Consider the following 15,292-nt stretch of genomic DNA (forward strand, 5'->3'; position numbering starts at 1 on the left):
TTTTAGAGTTCCGACGGAATGCCTTGAAATGCGATTTATGTAAGGATATCACAAATCGGTTGAATTCAAGGCTGTCAATATAGGCCTATATGTATTTATTGATAATTTTAATAATGAATAATGCCATTGATAAGGTAGCAGCAGTAGCAGCAGTAGTATTATTATTGCGAATTCTCACTGCCATTATTGCTGTAAATTATCATTAATATTCTTAGTGCTGTTGTAATTACCATTATTGATTATAGACATTACCGTTATAATCATTATTGTTATTGTCAGTGATGTATCATCACAATATCACCCCCCCCCCCCCCCCCCCCCCCCCAATCGCTTGGATTCATCTTCCAGTCTGGAGGTCAGCATCCAATCAGTACTTTGACTACAAAGACATCGAGTGATTGCATTCTTAGGGCACCTGATATAATTTTGTAATGTGGCGAGACTGGTCTACTGGTAGAATGACAAACACAATCATGTTGTATTATGACATCACCCTCGTAATTGGTGATTTTCCATCACTCGTGAGAGTAAAGAGTGGGGGGGGGGGGGGGGTAAAGTAGACGACGTGAACGAAGTGATCAGGTGGTGGCTATTTTAGCCTGACGCACTTTTATGTTCGCTCAAACGCCTATACAATGCATTTAGATCAAGCAGGGAAGTCAATGGCCAGGTTGCTTTGTGAGAAACTTGGCATTGAACCAGGATATATCATTTATAGGAAGGTGGGGGAAGCAATGTGGCATCTCACATCTCTTCCCGTGAAGCGGCCTTTCACTCCAGACGTAAAATTCTCAGAGGGTGACTTTTCTTCTCAAGCTTTCCTCAGTGGTGCCTTTAAAGGAACACAACGGTTTCACAACTCAAAAAAGGGCTCATGCTTTCTTCATCTATATACGTCTTAACACACTTCAAATCAAAGTGAAATTCCGTCCTGATAGTACATTCCTTTATAAAGGAAAACGGGGGGGGGGGGGGCAGAGGCGTAGATCAGTGAAAAATTTGGACACACCCGAACATGTTATGAAATCACATGGAAATGGCAAGTTTTATGAATTGTAAAGCAATTAGGCAACTGTGTGATACAAGTGCTAAGCAGCTCTTAATTCGGTCTGTTCATAGAATTTTTCTTCAGATCTGATTCTCTTGGTATAAGATAAGAGTCTGGAATGCCAGGTATGTTTTATTCATGTCCTCCTCAGCTCGGGATAAAACAGTATGATTTTGTTGTTGTTGCACGTGTCCTCGGCTGATATAAGTTTTGCCTGCGCCTAAATATATACATGAGTAATAATTATGAAAAGTATAAAATAATGAAATTTTTTGTTTTCAAAACAGGTCGCACCTACATAACACCTACACAGAATTACCGACTTGCCTTGCTCTCTGTACTACTGAGTAGTTCAGCTCATAACTTTGTGTGTGTGTGTGTGTGTGTGTGTGTCTGATTTTTTTTTTTTTTTGTCTAAAAGATCTTAGTGTTCTGTTTTGCCGATCTTCCTGTTTTTGTACGAAGCAATGAAATGATGGGTCAAATTTCTGTTCAACAACAAACAAATCAAAAACATGAATCATGGCTACCTTGCCACTCAGTGAGTGGCAAGATTTTCTTTATGTATCTCTTTACCTGGGGCCATCTTCCTCGTCAAGCTTTCAATAGCTTATGATGATGGTCCCCTGCATTTCATTTTTATCATTTCTTATTGCTTCCTTTTATATATAATATTCGTTCTTGAAAAAAAAATGTATGTATGATCCAAACGTTACGAATATTAGCTCTGTAAATGACTATGTAAGCATTTTGTTGATTTGTATTGATTTTGAAATGCAGAAATAAAAACTGAACTGAACTGAACTGAAAAGATTATATTATTGTATTATGATTATGGTGATGATGATGATGATGATGATGATTATTAGTACTATTATTATCACCAATATTATTATTACTATTATTATTTGGAGAAAGAAAGAGAGAGAGAGTTTAAACATCATCAACTAAACTTACTCAGTTTTTATCAGGTCATGTATGGTTTACCTTCATTTTTCATGAAAATTGAACATTCCATCAACTTGATACTGACACATGTTAAGAGTAGCAATCATTCCCCCTGCTTTTTGAAAACGGTTAGTCAAGTGCTCTTTAATTATGCTAGAAAATTGATTTTTTTTTTTTCTGGAATTCCCTTTATATTTTCTTCATGATTATTGTTCTCCACACTTGACATCACCTCTATTAGTCTCCTCATCCACCGGTTCCAACACCAAAATTTTAAAAAAATCATAACTTTTGCATCGATCGTCCGATTTTCCTCAAACTCTCACTAATGTGTGCTACTAATGTGTTTGCTTTCACTCAATCCACATTTCTATTTGGTTTTGGTTTCTTTTAACCCTCTGTGCGCCACCTCAATTTCATGTCCATAGGTTTGTGTGTAAAATTTGAACATGTTATTGGCACATGAATAGTTTAAGGGCAATTCCACACAATGCTCATGTTGAGCCTTGATAGCATTGCAGTATTGAGTATTTAGGCCTGTCATAATCAAGAATAATATTGAGCTTAACTAATAACTTTGTATTACACAACAAAATCCGACAAGTATAGATATTTATGAAAAAGTCTAATTTTAAGATAATGACGTTTCAAATTTCAAAAATATGTTTTCACAAATCAGTGATAATCTGATTTAATTGTAACCACATCCTCAAATTGGCAAAGTTGATGATGTCATTACCTCACAAGTGTCCCGGTGAACTGACACAAAACATGGAGAAACTGACGTAAAAACATGGAGAAAAAGTTGTCTCTCCCACGGATTAAACTATTTTGCAATTGTGTTATAACCTAGAAACGAAGGCGTAGTATAAAAAGGTTGTCGCTAAATCATCTGAATATTGAGCAATGTATCACCAGGTGGTGAGCTTTTTAGCTAATTACATCATTGTCTGCGAGTCCGTGCAATTTTGAACAATTATTGGTTCAATGAAAACATGTCACATTTGGAAATCCTTTGATCGTGTTTATTCGTAAGATTTATTTGATGAAACTTCTACCATTATGATACTCTTAGAATATTTCTCGACATTTTTCTAGTTTTCGAGTTAATTTAGAAATCACAGACACATAGTTGGGATTGCATTTTGAAACCTGTGACCTAAAGACCGAATGATGGCCTTGGGTAAAATGAAGGAAAATCATCTTTAGCATTTTATACTCCTATTTATTATTATTATTATTTTTTTACATTGCGCAAGAATTGACGTCACAATAGTGCGAGTTCCGAATTCCATTTGACTCCCAATTCCGAGGTCATGCATCAGTCAGATACATTTTTTTTTTTCGGTTTATCGACACTTGGTTTAAAGGGATGTTACAATATTGGTGGAGATGAGAATTGGGCTTTTAACTTTTTGCGAGATACCAAGAAAACACTTATGATATACATAGTACAGAGCATACCATCTTAAGAGGAATTCAAAGTTTATTTGATGAAAATCTGGTTTGGAATGACTGAAACACCCAAAAACAAAGTAAAACAAAGCGATCTTAATAAAGTGTGGGTCCCACACTTTATTAGAATCGCTCTTTTTTTGCATATCTCAGCCATTTCAAAACCAATTCTCATCGAATAAACGTTGAATTCCTCATGGAATTACATGCTCTTTCATATTTCATGAGAGGTTTCTCATTGTGTCACCAAATATGTTAGAAACCTAAAATTAGGTCTCAACCAAAACTATACGATCCCTTTAATATCAGACGATCTACTTTTCCAGCTCGTCTAACACCACTGCGACTAAACTCATTTTGGTCTGCAGTTGTACTATCAATTTCATTTAATTTCCATTGTGTGTGTGTGTGTGTGTGTGTGTGTGTGCGTGTGTGTGTGTGTGTGTATTCAATCCTCACTTAGGTGGTCCAATGCACAGTTTGGCTAATCATCGTTTCGTCTAATGACCAAAATGGTCTAATTGCCAATGATTCCAATTTCTTTTTTAATGGTAATGAGGCTAAGTGGCAATATGATGGTCACTAGGCGAACTGGTTGTAGACGAAATGGAATTGGACCATGTGGGTTGCGACTTGTCTATCAACCGAAGTGGGAATACACCGAAATATATAGGGCCTATCATAATTATATTCTTCTTCTTCTTCTCCACCCTCTTTTCTTGTGTGTGTGTGTGGGTGGGGGGGGGGGGGGGGGGAGGGGGATGGGGGTGGAGGTCGGGATAAGACTTCCAGACCCTCTGCCCATACTATTCCGTTATTCAGGATATTGACGCCATCAACGTAGAAAACTAGTATAGTTAAGTTGGTTTTGTAAGGCGGCAACTTCGTCGCCGCGGAGTCCAGTCGGCAAAGGGTCTGGAAACCAGACTAAGATCGGGAGGAGGACGCCGCGCGAAGCGTCGCTACGTGGCGTGACGACAAACATTGAATGGGGATGGATGGAATGTGAGTGAGGTTCCAAAGGTCATGATAGGGGATTCCCCTCCAAGATATAATTGCGCAATCAAGTTTGACTTTGAGAATAACGTGTTCAGCAGCGGTCCACGTAGGATCCCTGCTTGGATGGAGTCCCAGAATAGAGAGCGTAGTATTAAAGGTATTGTTTACTATTGAAAGCAGTGGTTAAAAAACAAACAAACAAATTTCTAAGATATCACATTTGATGAATTTGTGTAGGTCAGTCGTATCACAAAATATCCTGCCATATAAAAATTGTGCAATACAACCTAAAATATAAGTAGATATCACTATTCCCCCCCCCCCCAAAACCTCAACAGTAGACGGTTTATTTTTGAAACAGAGGTATCAATATACTATTGTTCACTTTCTGTATATTCAACAACACTTAACAGTGATTATACCGATCAATTGCATTTTCACTGGTTATTTATAATCTATATATATATATATATATATATATATATACATGTATATATATATATATAATTATAACAAACATAAATATATATCAATGCAATTTCCGTTTCTTTTCAAACTATTCAAACACATGAGCACAGGAGTAAACTGTATTTCTAATGTTTTTTTTTTTTGTTTAATGCAAATCAGGAAAAAAAAACATGTTTACTTTATTATTTAATGTTATTTCATTTTACATTGTACTCTATGTGATGTAGGGCCATGCATGTTCATCGATCCAGGGATTGTACATTGTTGCTCTAAGTTCTGCTCCCTAAGACTAGAAAGATTGGTTGCCTGTAAAGCAGAGAATCATTTTTCAAACTCTGCTAATTGTATATAGAGCTATTCATGGTACAGCACCAGTGTACATACAGGAACTTGTAGAGTTAAAAACATCATTTCAAATATTTTATCATCTTCGAAATTCACGGGATCAAACATTATTGAAATATCCATCTGGGAAATCAAAAGTTACTCTTGGTGACAGGGCATTTTTGTACGCTGCACCAAAATTATGGAATAATCTCCCTTTGTTTGTAAGACAAGCAGTTACAATTAATGAGTTTAAGGCCAGGTTAAAAAGTCTTCTCTTGAAGTAATGTATTTTCTGTTTGAATTTCTTGTATGCATGTCATTTTGTAAAGTGCTGTACAGTATATTATCATTATTAGTAGCTGCGCAATATAAATGTCCTTTATCATTATTATTATTATTATTATTACTATAAGAAAGAAGAAAAAATTGTTTTGGTAGGACCTCACATGTATATATTCGGCAGATCAACTTGCATAGTCAAGTATACTCAGTCATACCCATAAACAAAACTTGCATTGTCCGACCAATTATTATCAAGTGAATTACTGACTTTTAATCAAGAGTACTTTGGTCAAGCTTCAACAAGTGAAATCTATTTTTTTTTCTATCTCAATAATTCGCTTGCGGAAAACTGGAATGGTTTGTGTCATCAAGCCTGTTCACATATACAAAGTCTTCAAAATACAGATCATGTTAAGATATGTAGGTCAGTTGTTTGACAAAGCATCCTACCATATAAACATTTTGAAAAAAAATATGTCACAATTTTTCTCAGTAAAACAATAACTGTCATATCAAAATAAACAGGGTTTATTCTGGAAGCAATTTTGTCATAACTATTGTTCACATTATTTTTTGTATAACACTGGTAATACGATTAACATTTTTACCACGGTTGTTTCTTCCCTTAACTCACACTTAAGAACTATTTTGAAGCACTAACATTTTTTTGTTTTGTTTCATCTGCAAAGTGGTGAACAATGCCTTTAAAGGACACTCTCACTAAACCTTTGAATCATCTATGTCCTTGTAGGCCTTCCTCTATAATATCTTTCTCTGTTAAACTAGTCTGTGATGTGACTATACTGCACCATACACCTGTAACTTATTCAAAGATTGGTCTCATCAGGCCTTTGAACAAAGATCTAAGGGTCTCCTCTGACACCCAAATTCTCTTCCAAAGTCCTGCATTTCTTCGAAACATAAGTGAAAGTCTCGGGTGCAAAACTATATTGAGAGAGAACGAGAGAGGGAGAGAGAGGAAACTCCCATCTTGTTTGACATTACTAGCCTAAAATATATGAAGAGTTTGTTCGCAAAAACCGATAAGTCCATTTTTTAAGATTTTGAAGTACGGTCTCTGTCATAAAGTACAAAATAATACCTTTTCAGTGATATATTGGCCACTACATAATAAGGTACATTTTTGAAGTTATGGTCAAAAAGAAGCAAAAATGTTCTTATTATTCTCTTCATTTTTCTTGACCTTTAATCGCAAATATCTCCATTTGGCAAATATGGACTTATCGGTTTTTGCGAACAAACTCTTCTTTCCAGAATTAAGAGCAAACTGTTTGCTAAATGAGGAAAAAGATATACAACAGCATCTGACATCTTATGATATATGTTAAGATCACTTTTATTCATGCAGCCTGTTAATGTGGAGTAGGTAACAGGGAAATATCTGTGTACTGAATACAACACATAAACATAGACAATGTCATATACATGTGTGAAAAAGTGACAAGCCAAATATTTCAAGTCAGTTCAATTTTTCAATGAAAAAAAATCAAACACTTTAATTGGCTCATTTATATTATCATTATGTTGAGCTGTTCCAGACACCAACTAGTTATAAATCTCAACTACATGTAAGAACACTATAGACAGAGAGCTAGTGCAGACTTATCCTGTATAATAAGAGAACTAAATGAGGAAAAATATCATACAAAATCACTTCTTATATCTTTCAATGTTCGTTCCATGATGTTCATGACATAAAACATATAGAGGATAGTTACAAATGAACCATATAAAAACAAACACTTGTGCAAGTATGTTTTAGCAAGTAGATGCTCAAGCTCATGCCCTCAAAGTTTTACACTACATGTACTGCCAGAAATGGTGTAATACAAGTACATGAATCACAACTTATGTAACAAACTACATTTACTAATTACTTAAAACAGATCTATGTACTACATAATACACATGGACACACTGAGCGAATCAAAAGGTCACAAAAGGACAAAAATGTGGTTCAATTTCCCAACTCTATCAATGTCTTCGGTGACAAAGTATACAATATAACATGACACAGAAATAATCTCTGCACTTTTTGAACACATGACAAGAATTCTGTTACACATTACTTGTATTATGAGAAAGCTGACCCAATTCAAGTGTAAACACAGTCCAGACTAAAAATCAGTTAAGCGGCTACTTTAGCTTGAAGCCAACTTTATTGGTTACTTGGCTTGGGGCCAGCTCTTTTTGCCACTGACTGGTCACGTGATCATCTCCTCCATGGGTCATGTGATTCCCCATACTATGATCACATGTTACCTGCATGTTCTTGTATTCAACACCTCATGTTACATATTTGCCCTTCCACATGCGTCTATGGAGAGAACAGAATTCTTCAGAAAAGCAAAATAACAAAACAGAATGCACAAAACAACAAAAAAGTCATGCATGCTACAATGTACATTTGTAACTCCTAGCTATCCTCTGATCTGTTGTGCCCATGCTTGCTATTATAGTTTGTTTGTTTATTTTTTTTTTCAAAATTGGTTTTTGTTTCGGCACACTAATTGTGTAAAAGTGCACTATAAACACCTTGGAGAATACATGTATCTATCTATAAATAAATGTCACTCACTGGTCATGACCAAATGAACTCTGGAATACTTTAAAAAAAGACAATAAACAATGGCTCATGATAAGAACAACTGTACCTCCAGCTTTCTTAAAGGCACATAGTCCCAGTGGTTTAGTTACATGCATATGCATGCGCACGGCGCAAGTTTCCTATAGAGACCTACACTATCGACTCCTCTTTAGTGCTTATGCTTTGACCCATTTGGCAGCGTTAGCAAACTTCTGTTGTGATGTCATTCTAAGAAGCAAATAAGCATGCTTCCTGACATCACTACAGACTGCATGATGTGCAGAGAAGACAACGAAGGCAATGTTACCTACAGCTGTAGCAACACCTATGCGCTTCACTCTTAATGACAGCTCAACTTCGGCAATCTTCGTATCATGCTAACGGCAATCGGCAGTATCATCCAACAGCACCCTCTCATCCACCGGGACTATGCGCCTTTAACACAGCCACTTCAGAGCCCATTCACAACATATCAAGTGTGTACATGTAGAGAGCGTTTACATACAAACAGTTTGCACTCAGTGTCTACCAGTACATACATGTATGTATATCCACATGAACAGTGTGAAGCTAGTGTGAATGTGGACACATTATACCGTGTGCATGTAATACGACTGTAGTTTTCCAAGATGATTCTACTTGATACTTTTGACAAGTTGATCTATGAACACAGCAGCATTTCACAATGTGATTTGGGAGAAATGGATTCATACTGGAAATCAACTTTTATGTGTAACCACTGCAGCCCTGGGTAATGTGTGAATACGCATTCAACCACAGCCATACTGTATGAATAGTGCCATACATATACACAAACAAACATGCACAGGCAAAGAAAACACAAGTCATGGTGGAAAAAAAAAACAAAAACAACAAGTCATTGCAATAATTACAGCATCCAACATAAACCATCACCACCCCCCCCCCCCAAAAAAAAAAAATTATCATGACAGAAAAGAAAACGAAATCCAATAAAATGACACAATTCAGTAAAAAACTGTCACATGTTCACAAAAACTTTGGATTAACTTTGGTTTGCTTTAAAACTCCATAGGCATAGTGCTATCCTCCAAATACTGTACATGTACATGTATGTACACTCTATTAAAAATGCATTGCAACATAACTTCAAAGAAGAAATAGAAAAAAAAAATCCTTCGACACACACAAACCAAAGCTGTATTATTCAAAATACAGTGCGCAAGCCTGAAACTCTATTGCTGTCTGACACATCAGTCTACATGTAGACTACTCAGTATTGTGACCTGTTGCTGTTAAGTACACAGTTGAAAAGAAGTACTGGAGGACAGGGGAATGTGTAGTGATCATGGATCCCATTTCAGATGAATAGAAGTCTCACTTCTCAGGAATCTTTGTAGAAGCTCACAAGCCTGTCAAGCTTTTTCACACTCCTAACAAAACCACAACCCACACACACATAGATATGTATTCCCAACCACCAAGAGTAACATTTTGAGACAATACCTGTATAATATTTTTCTTGTCAAAATAATCCAAAATATTACATCTAGTATGCATCAGATCGCACAGCTTACAAAAATGCTATTAAGCCAAACGCACCATGTACTTAAAATGAAATACATCAAATCACACAACAGAGGAAAAAGATAGTTTTTCAGCATTTTCTTCCATACGTAGAAGTGTGTGCTGAATTGTTTGCAGATTTCATGGGCATGGAAAGTTTGTTCCCATGGTATCACTATGGCTACAATGATTAGGAAGCAGGGCCCACGCTGCACCTGCTGCATGCCTGCCGGAGCATCACCATTCTGCTTCCACCAACGTCCCGTCTCCATGGCGCCCTGCAAGATACGTCCAGGACAGTAGCAGCTTCTTGCTCCTGACTGTCAGGGCAGCACGCTGCTCCCGAGTATTGAAGTGTAATACACCGTCTGGAAGTTACCACGACACCAACAAGAATTGATGGATGGACATGGATCCAGAAGGTGATCATTGACTATCACTTTATGAGCCCTTGGTGATAAGACAACCCATGCCCATTCATGAAAGAATCTAAGGGGCTGGATGCACTCATCGCGAGCTCATGGCCACCTAAAGTTCCATCTGAGGATAAAACAAAATAAAACACAATGTCTCATCAGAGCTGAAATTCTTGCATGACATTTCACTGTCATGAATGCACTTCCACTCACTAATCACTTCTTTTTTTTTTCTTACATTAAAAATGCCTACCACTTGATCACCCATTTCATATTTAAAATCAGAAACTGTATTTAAAGCAAAACATGAGACAAAGGGATTATATGAGTAAAAAAAAGAATGGACAGCTTGGGGATGTAGCAAACAATAAAAACAATTAACCTGCTCATGGATTTGTGGGTATTAGAGGGGATGGCTAGCAGTGGCGGATCCAGAGGGGGGCGCAACCGGCGCACGCCCCCCTTTATTTTTCTTTAAAAAACAAAAGAAAAGAACTAGAAATGTCGCTAAGGCGACTGGTATGCCTCCGCCATAATGCATGATTCTCCTAATAGGTCTATAGTACATCCTAATGTAGACAATGTGTGATTACATGTTCACAAAATTGGCGAAATAGTAAAATGAGTTTGTCACAAATGTGTTGAATGTTCACCTTCCTTGACCTAGGTTTAATTGGAGGAATAGGAGAGCATGTATTTGGGGATTTAAGGACTTTAACTTGACTTTGACCAACTCATAAGATTAATGCATTGAGAAATTTTCAAAGTATGGAGAAAAAGTGCGATTTCTGTATTGAAAAGTTCATTGTTACCAGTTTCATCTGGCCTTTGACCCTAAAATTCATAGGATAATCACTGTCAGGCACAACATGCATAAATATGTAGTAAGTTTCAAGATAACTTGCAAGCCACTTCTGAGATATGGAGGAAAAAGTTAGTTCAGCACTTTCCTTTGATCTTTGACCTTTTGACCTTTGAGGCAAACAAAAGAAAGGAAAAAAAAGCTTCCAGAGAATCTCTATTAAGTTATACATGCATACACCAAGTGTAAAAAAAAAAAAAAAAAATCCTGCTAGCATTGCATAAACATGAGGGAAATAGTAAAATTTTGAAGTGTTGCCCTTGAGCTTTGACCCCTGACCTTTGACCAATGAACCCTAAATTCTCTGGATAATCACTGCCAGTCAGTACATGTACATATACATATATACTATGTTCCATGAAGATACCTTGAACAATTTCCAAGATACGGAGAAAAAAGTGAAGTTTTAATATTTTTACTTGACCTTTTGACCTTTGACCTCATGACCCCAAACTTTCACCAGAGAATCTTAATTAGGTAATACATGTATACACTAAGTTTCAAGAAAATATCTTCAGGCATTGCATAGATATGGTGGAAATAGTGAAATTTTACATATTTGAACTTGACCTTTTGACCTTTGACCTTGAGCGTGTGCACCAAAAAGTTGATAGGCACAACTTCACCCCCTAATACACATACATGCCAAGTTTCATGAGGATACCTCAAAAGGTTTTTTAGTTACGCTGTCCACAAAATTCATTACGGACGGAAGGACGGAAGGACGGAAGTCCTCACGGTGATATACTTGTGTGTCTACCCCTTTGTTCTCCCTTTTGTTAAAATAGACACACAAGCAAAAATTTTAGCCACACAAGCCTGACGGAATAAAGGCCATCTATTGTGCACTATTGTTCTCCTAGCCACACAAGCATACTCTCGTGAGCACGGACGGACGGACAGACGGACGGACGGACGGACAACCCGAACACATAATGCGTCTGGCACCACTTCGTGGCGGAGGCATAAAAACAATGAAACGAAACCCGGAAGTGGCACCAGAAATATTAGTTACAAAAATATTTGCTTCAGAACGGTCTCATATTCAAGTAATGTGCAGTTTACTGTACAGGCATGCTACAGCTGTACCCTGGAAACATTAAACTGCATGTTGCTTGACTATGAGACCATTCTGAAGCAAACAATTTTCACACAACAATAGATATAATATAATGTACTCTTCAATGAATCCCACAAGGATTGGAACAATCATCCCCCAGCATTCCCACTGATTCCCACTGATCAGTTACTAGCCATTCCCTTTAACAACATTGGTATCATGCCAAGTGACTTTGGTACATGTAGACTTCAGTACATGTAGTAAAGCTCAGTCTGATCTTAATCCTGATACACTTGGGGAAGAGATACTTGTACAGTTGTAACATGCACTATCTCTACATGTATGGGAGACTGCCTCATATCGGAGGTAAAGGGTTCACATTTTTATGAGCATTTCCCTCACTTGATATTCCCATGATGGGTGAATATTTTACAAGAATAATCCAAGATGATAATCCAAGAGAATAATCCAAAATCTTTACACACACACATGTGACATACACACACACACACACACACACACAAAACCAAAGCAAATTGAATGATATTCTTGTAAAACATCTTTGATTACTAAGATTTTGCACTTACAGCTGCTTTATAAATCCAAGATAGTGAAAAAAAGGCAAATAAAAGCTGGTTTGACTGTGTACGATGCAGGTTGTATCTCGCAGAGGAGATGCATTTACATCGGTAAAATAAATCATGACAATGGAAGTGAGGAGGACCTGGAGAAGATTTGGTCTCCATATAGAATCTCATGCAGCTTACCTTGAACGGTCTGACCAATAGGAGTCGTTGGTTCATGCATAGATGGCGCTGCATCCATGAATGGTTCTCCTCGCTCATGGAATGGCTCCGCTCCTAGGCGCAGTTCCCGCTGCACTGGAGGAGCGTGGATGTCAACGGTGAGACTGCCTGCCGGGGTGGCTGTCTCAGTATTGGGATCACGGCCATCAGTGCTCACTTGGGCCACGCTGACAGCAACAGTGTCATCATGTGGAGCAGCTGCCGTCTCATAGGCGCTGTCTTGGGGCACACTGAGGGGTCCACGAAGGGGTTGGGTTGGATCCTCACCTGGCTCTGACGACAAACTCCTGCTCCCATCACTTTGGCTGGATTCAGGCTGGGACGGCTCGTCGGGTAGAAGAGGTTCCGCTGCATCGGGTGGTGGGGTACCCCGCGCATGCCCCAAATTGTTCATTTCTATGTCTCTCTGCCCCGCCATATCGTTTTCACGTACAACTGGTCCCCGTTTCTGATCACATCTGCATTTTTTAAGCATGTTCCAGAGGAAAATGCTGAAAATAATTAGAGCCGCTAGGAGGGCGAAGTACACCCACCCAGGGAGCTCACCGGGCCCAGTCTCTGTGGAACCACCCGTGCTTGAAGTGCTTGTCATCAGATCCACATAGGTAGCATTGGAGTCTTGAGGTACATCAGGTTCAGTAGGAGAAGAGCTGGGCTGCAGTGTTGTCTGTGTTGAAAGCTGCACAGCTGCTGAAAAATAAGCAAATCATCAATCAAATGCTTACGAGTAAAATCAAACACCTCACTGGCACTGTGATATATATTCTATGTACAAGCATTCAATCTATTCTCCAAAAAGTACATCTTATCTAAACTATATTCTATGATATCTTTTCCACAAGATCAACTCACATTGAAAGGTGTGGTATAATGATTGTCAAATGACATGAAAGTCTGTTGCTCTTTAGAATCATTGCCTTCTGATTTTCAAAACCAATAGGCAGAGACCTCAACCCCAAGCATAAATTCTTAAACTGAATAATCTCCTGCCTGGATCCCCTAGCACACTGCAGACTCTGATCATGTGAATATTATGCTCATAATATTACTATCACAGGCCCTTGGGTTATGAATAACAAACGTGTACAATCACACAAATTAATGCCAGAACAGATTCGCAATAAAGCTTGTTTTGCACTTTATACCAGTGTATTTCATTGTAACATCCAACCAATACAACTAATAAGCCAATTATGGAAATTTCTGGACAAAATCCACATTTAGTTGAGAGCAAATTAAAGGGGATGGCTAGTAACCGATCAGTGGGAATCAGTGGGAATGCTGAGGGATGATTGTTCCAATCCTTGTGGGATTCATTTAAGAGTACATTATGTATCTGCTCTTGCGTGAAAATTATTTGCTTCAGAACGGTCTCATATTCAAGTAATGTGCAGATTAATGCCCCGTCACTGACCAGGGACGCTTACCTGGAAACATTAAACTGCACATTACTTGAATATGAGACCATTCTGAAGCAAATAATTCTCACACAAGAATAGATATGGCCTTTTTTACGATCAGTGGTGTAACTTTTGTACTCGGAGGGTCAAAATTTCAAACAAAATAGTTTTTCATTATTCTGTTTGATTCCTGTTTGAAAGTATTCAAATTTTTGAAAAAATAACATTTCAGACCTTAAAGCTGAAGGGTTATTGGTGTAATTTAAGGAAAACCCTGGCACCTGAAGTAAATTTAAGCAAAATTTTGCTTTCATGAATTGCACCATATTGACAAAACTCTGTAGTCAAACTTCACCATGCAAAGTTTATATGGTTAACAACAATATATAGTTTGTGAATCAAAACTATTTGGGGGTTGAATATAAAGTGAATTTTTAAAAAAAATACATGAGATTTATAAATTTTTGCTAAAAATACCAATTGACATGCAATTTTTAAGATTTTAACTATTTATTGGAGGGCAGGCCAGGTCAAACTCTTACTATAACAAGTCTTTAAGAAGGGCTACCTTCCTATGTAGGTTAAATAAAATTCCAATCATTTCTTTAAAACTTGGATTTTTCACACATGGATGTTTCGGAGGTGACAGTTAACATATTAGAATGTTTCGGAGGTGACATTAATATTAACACTCACTTTTTTTTAAGAATAAGTGACAATAACACAAAAACTTCTTCTTTTTATCAATGTTTTTAATAATTATAACTCGAGAACAAGAAATTAACTCCTGTTTCAAGCAGATAAACCACACAGAACAAGTGTTTTGTTACACTTCATTAATTAGCATGGGTACCGGTAGTGTGCCTTCCATTTGGGCGAAGGATGTAAGCTAAATATTGTAATCTGAAGAAACATGGCATTTCATTTTCTACCTTAACTTGAGATGAGGGTGTGAGATCATTTTAGTAATGTTTCTTTGCTCTCTGAACATTTTATTCCACAACACCAGGGAAGAATCACTTCGTTTCGGAGGTGACATTCAATGTTAACATTGTGTTAGAATATTAA

The 15,292-nt window shown here is 37.4% G+C and overlaps 2 protein-coding genes across 2 annotated transcripts in view; one reads left to right on the forward strand and one right to left on the reverse strand.

The window, feature by feature from the left end:
• Nucleotides 1-15,292, forward strand: part of LOC139741114 (uncharacterized) — an 87,811-nt gene that overhangs the window by 32,600 nt on the left and 39,919 nt on the right. The window lies entirely within an intron of this gene.
• LOC139741124 (uncharacterized) lies at nucleotides 9,188-13,364 on the reverse strand. The gene is made up of 2 exons (XM_071651711.1): nucleotides 12,786-13,364; nucleotides 9,188-10,220 (listed from the first exon to the last, which is right to left on the reverse strand). Exons 1-2 carry the CDS (start codon nucleotides 13,297-13,299, stop codon nucleotides 10,117-10,119), a joined length of 618 nt encoding a protein of 205 aa, XP_071507812.1. The 5' UTR covers nucleotides 13,300-13,364; the 3' UTR covers nucleotides 9,188-10,116.

This window comes from Diadema antillarum, unplaced genomic scaffold (genome assembly GCF_040938485.1).
Source record: "Diadema antillarum isolate AM-2024a unplaced genomic scaffold, OU_Dant_1.0 seq00000905_RagTag, whole genome shotgun sequence".
NCBI lineage: Eukaryota > Metazoa > Echinodermata > Echinoidea > Diadematoida > Diadematidae > Diadema > Diadema antillarum.

What these genes read in the sequence shown, in the direction of transcription:
- LOC139741124 (XM_071651711.1), bottom strand. Translation starts at nt 13,299, where the DNA reads ATGCTTAAAAAATGCAGATGTGATCAGAAACGGGGACCAGTTGTACGT. An exon ending in TATTGGTCAGACCGTTCAAG is followed by an intron (nt 10,221 to 12,785) that starts GTAAGCTGCATG and finishes TTTTATCCTCAG; the next exon opens with ATGGAACTTTAGGTGGCCAT.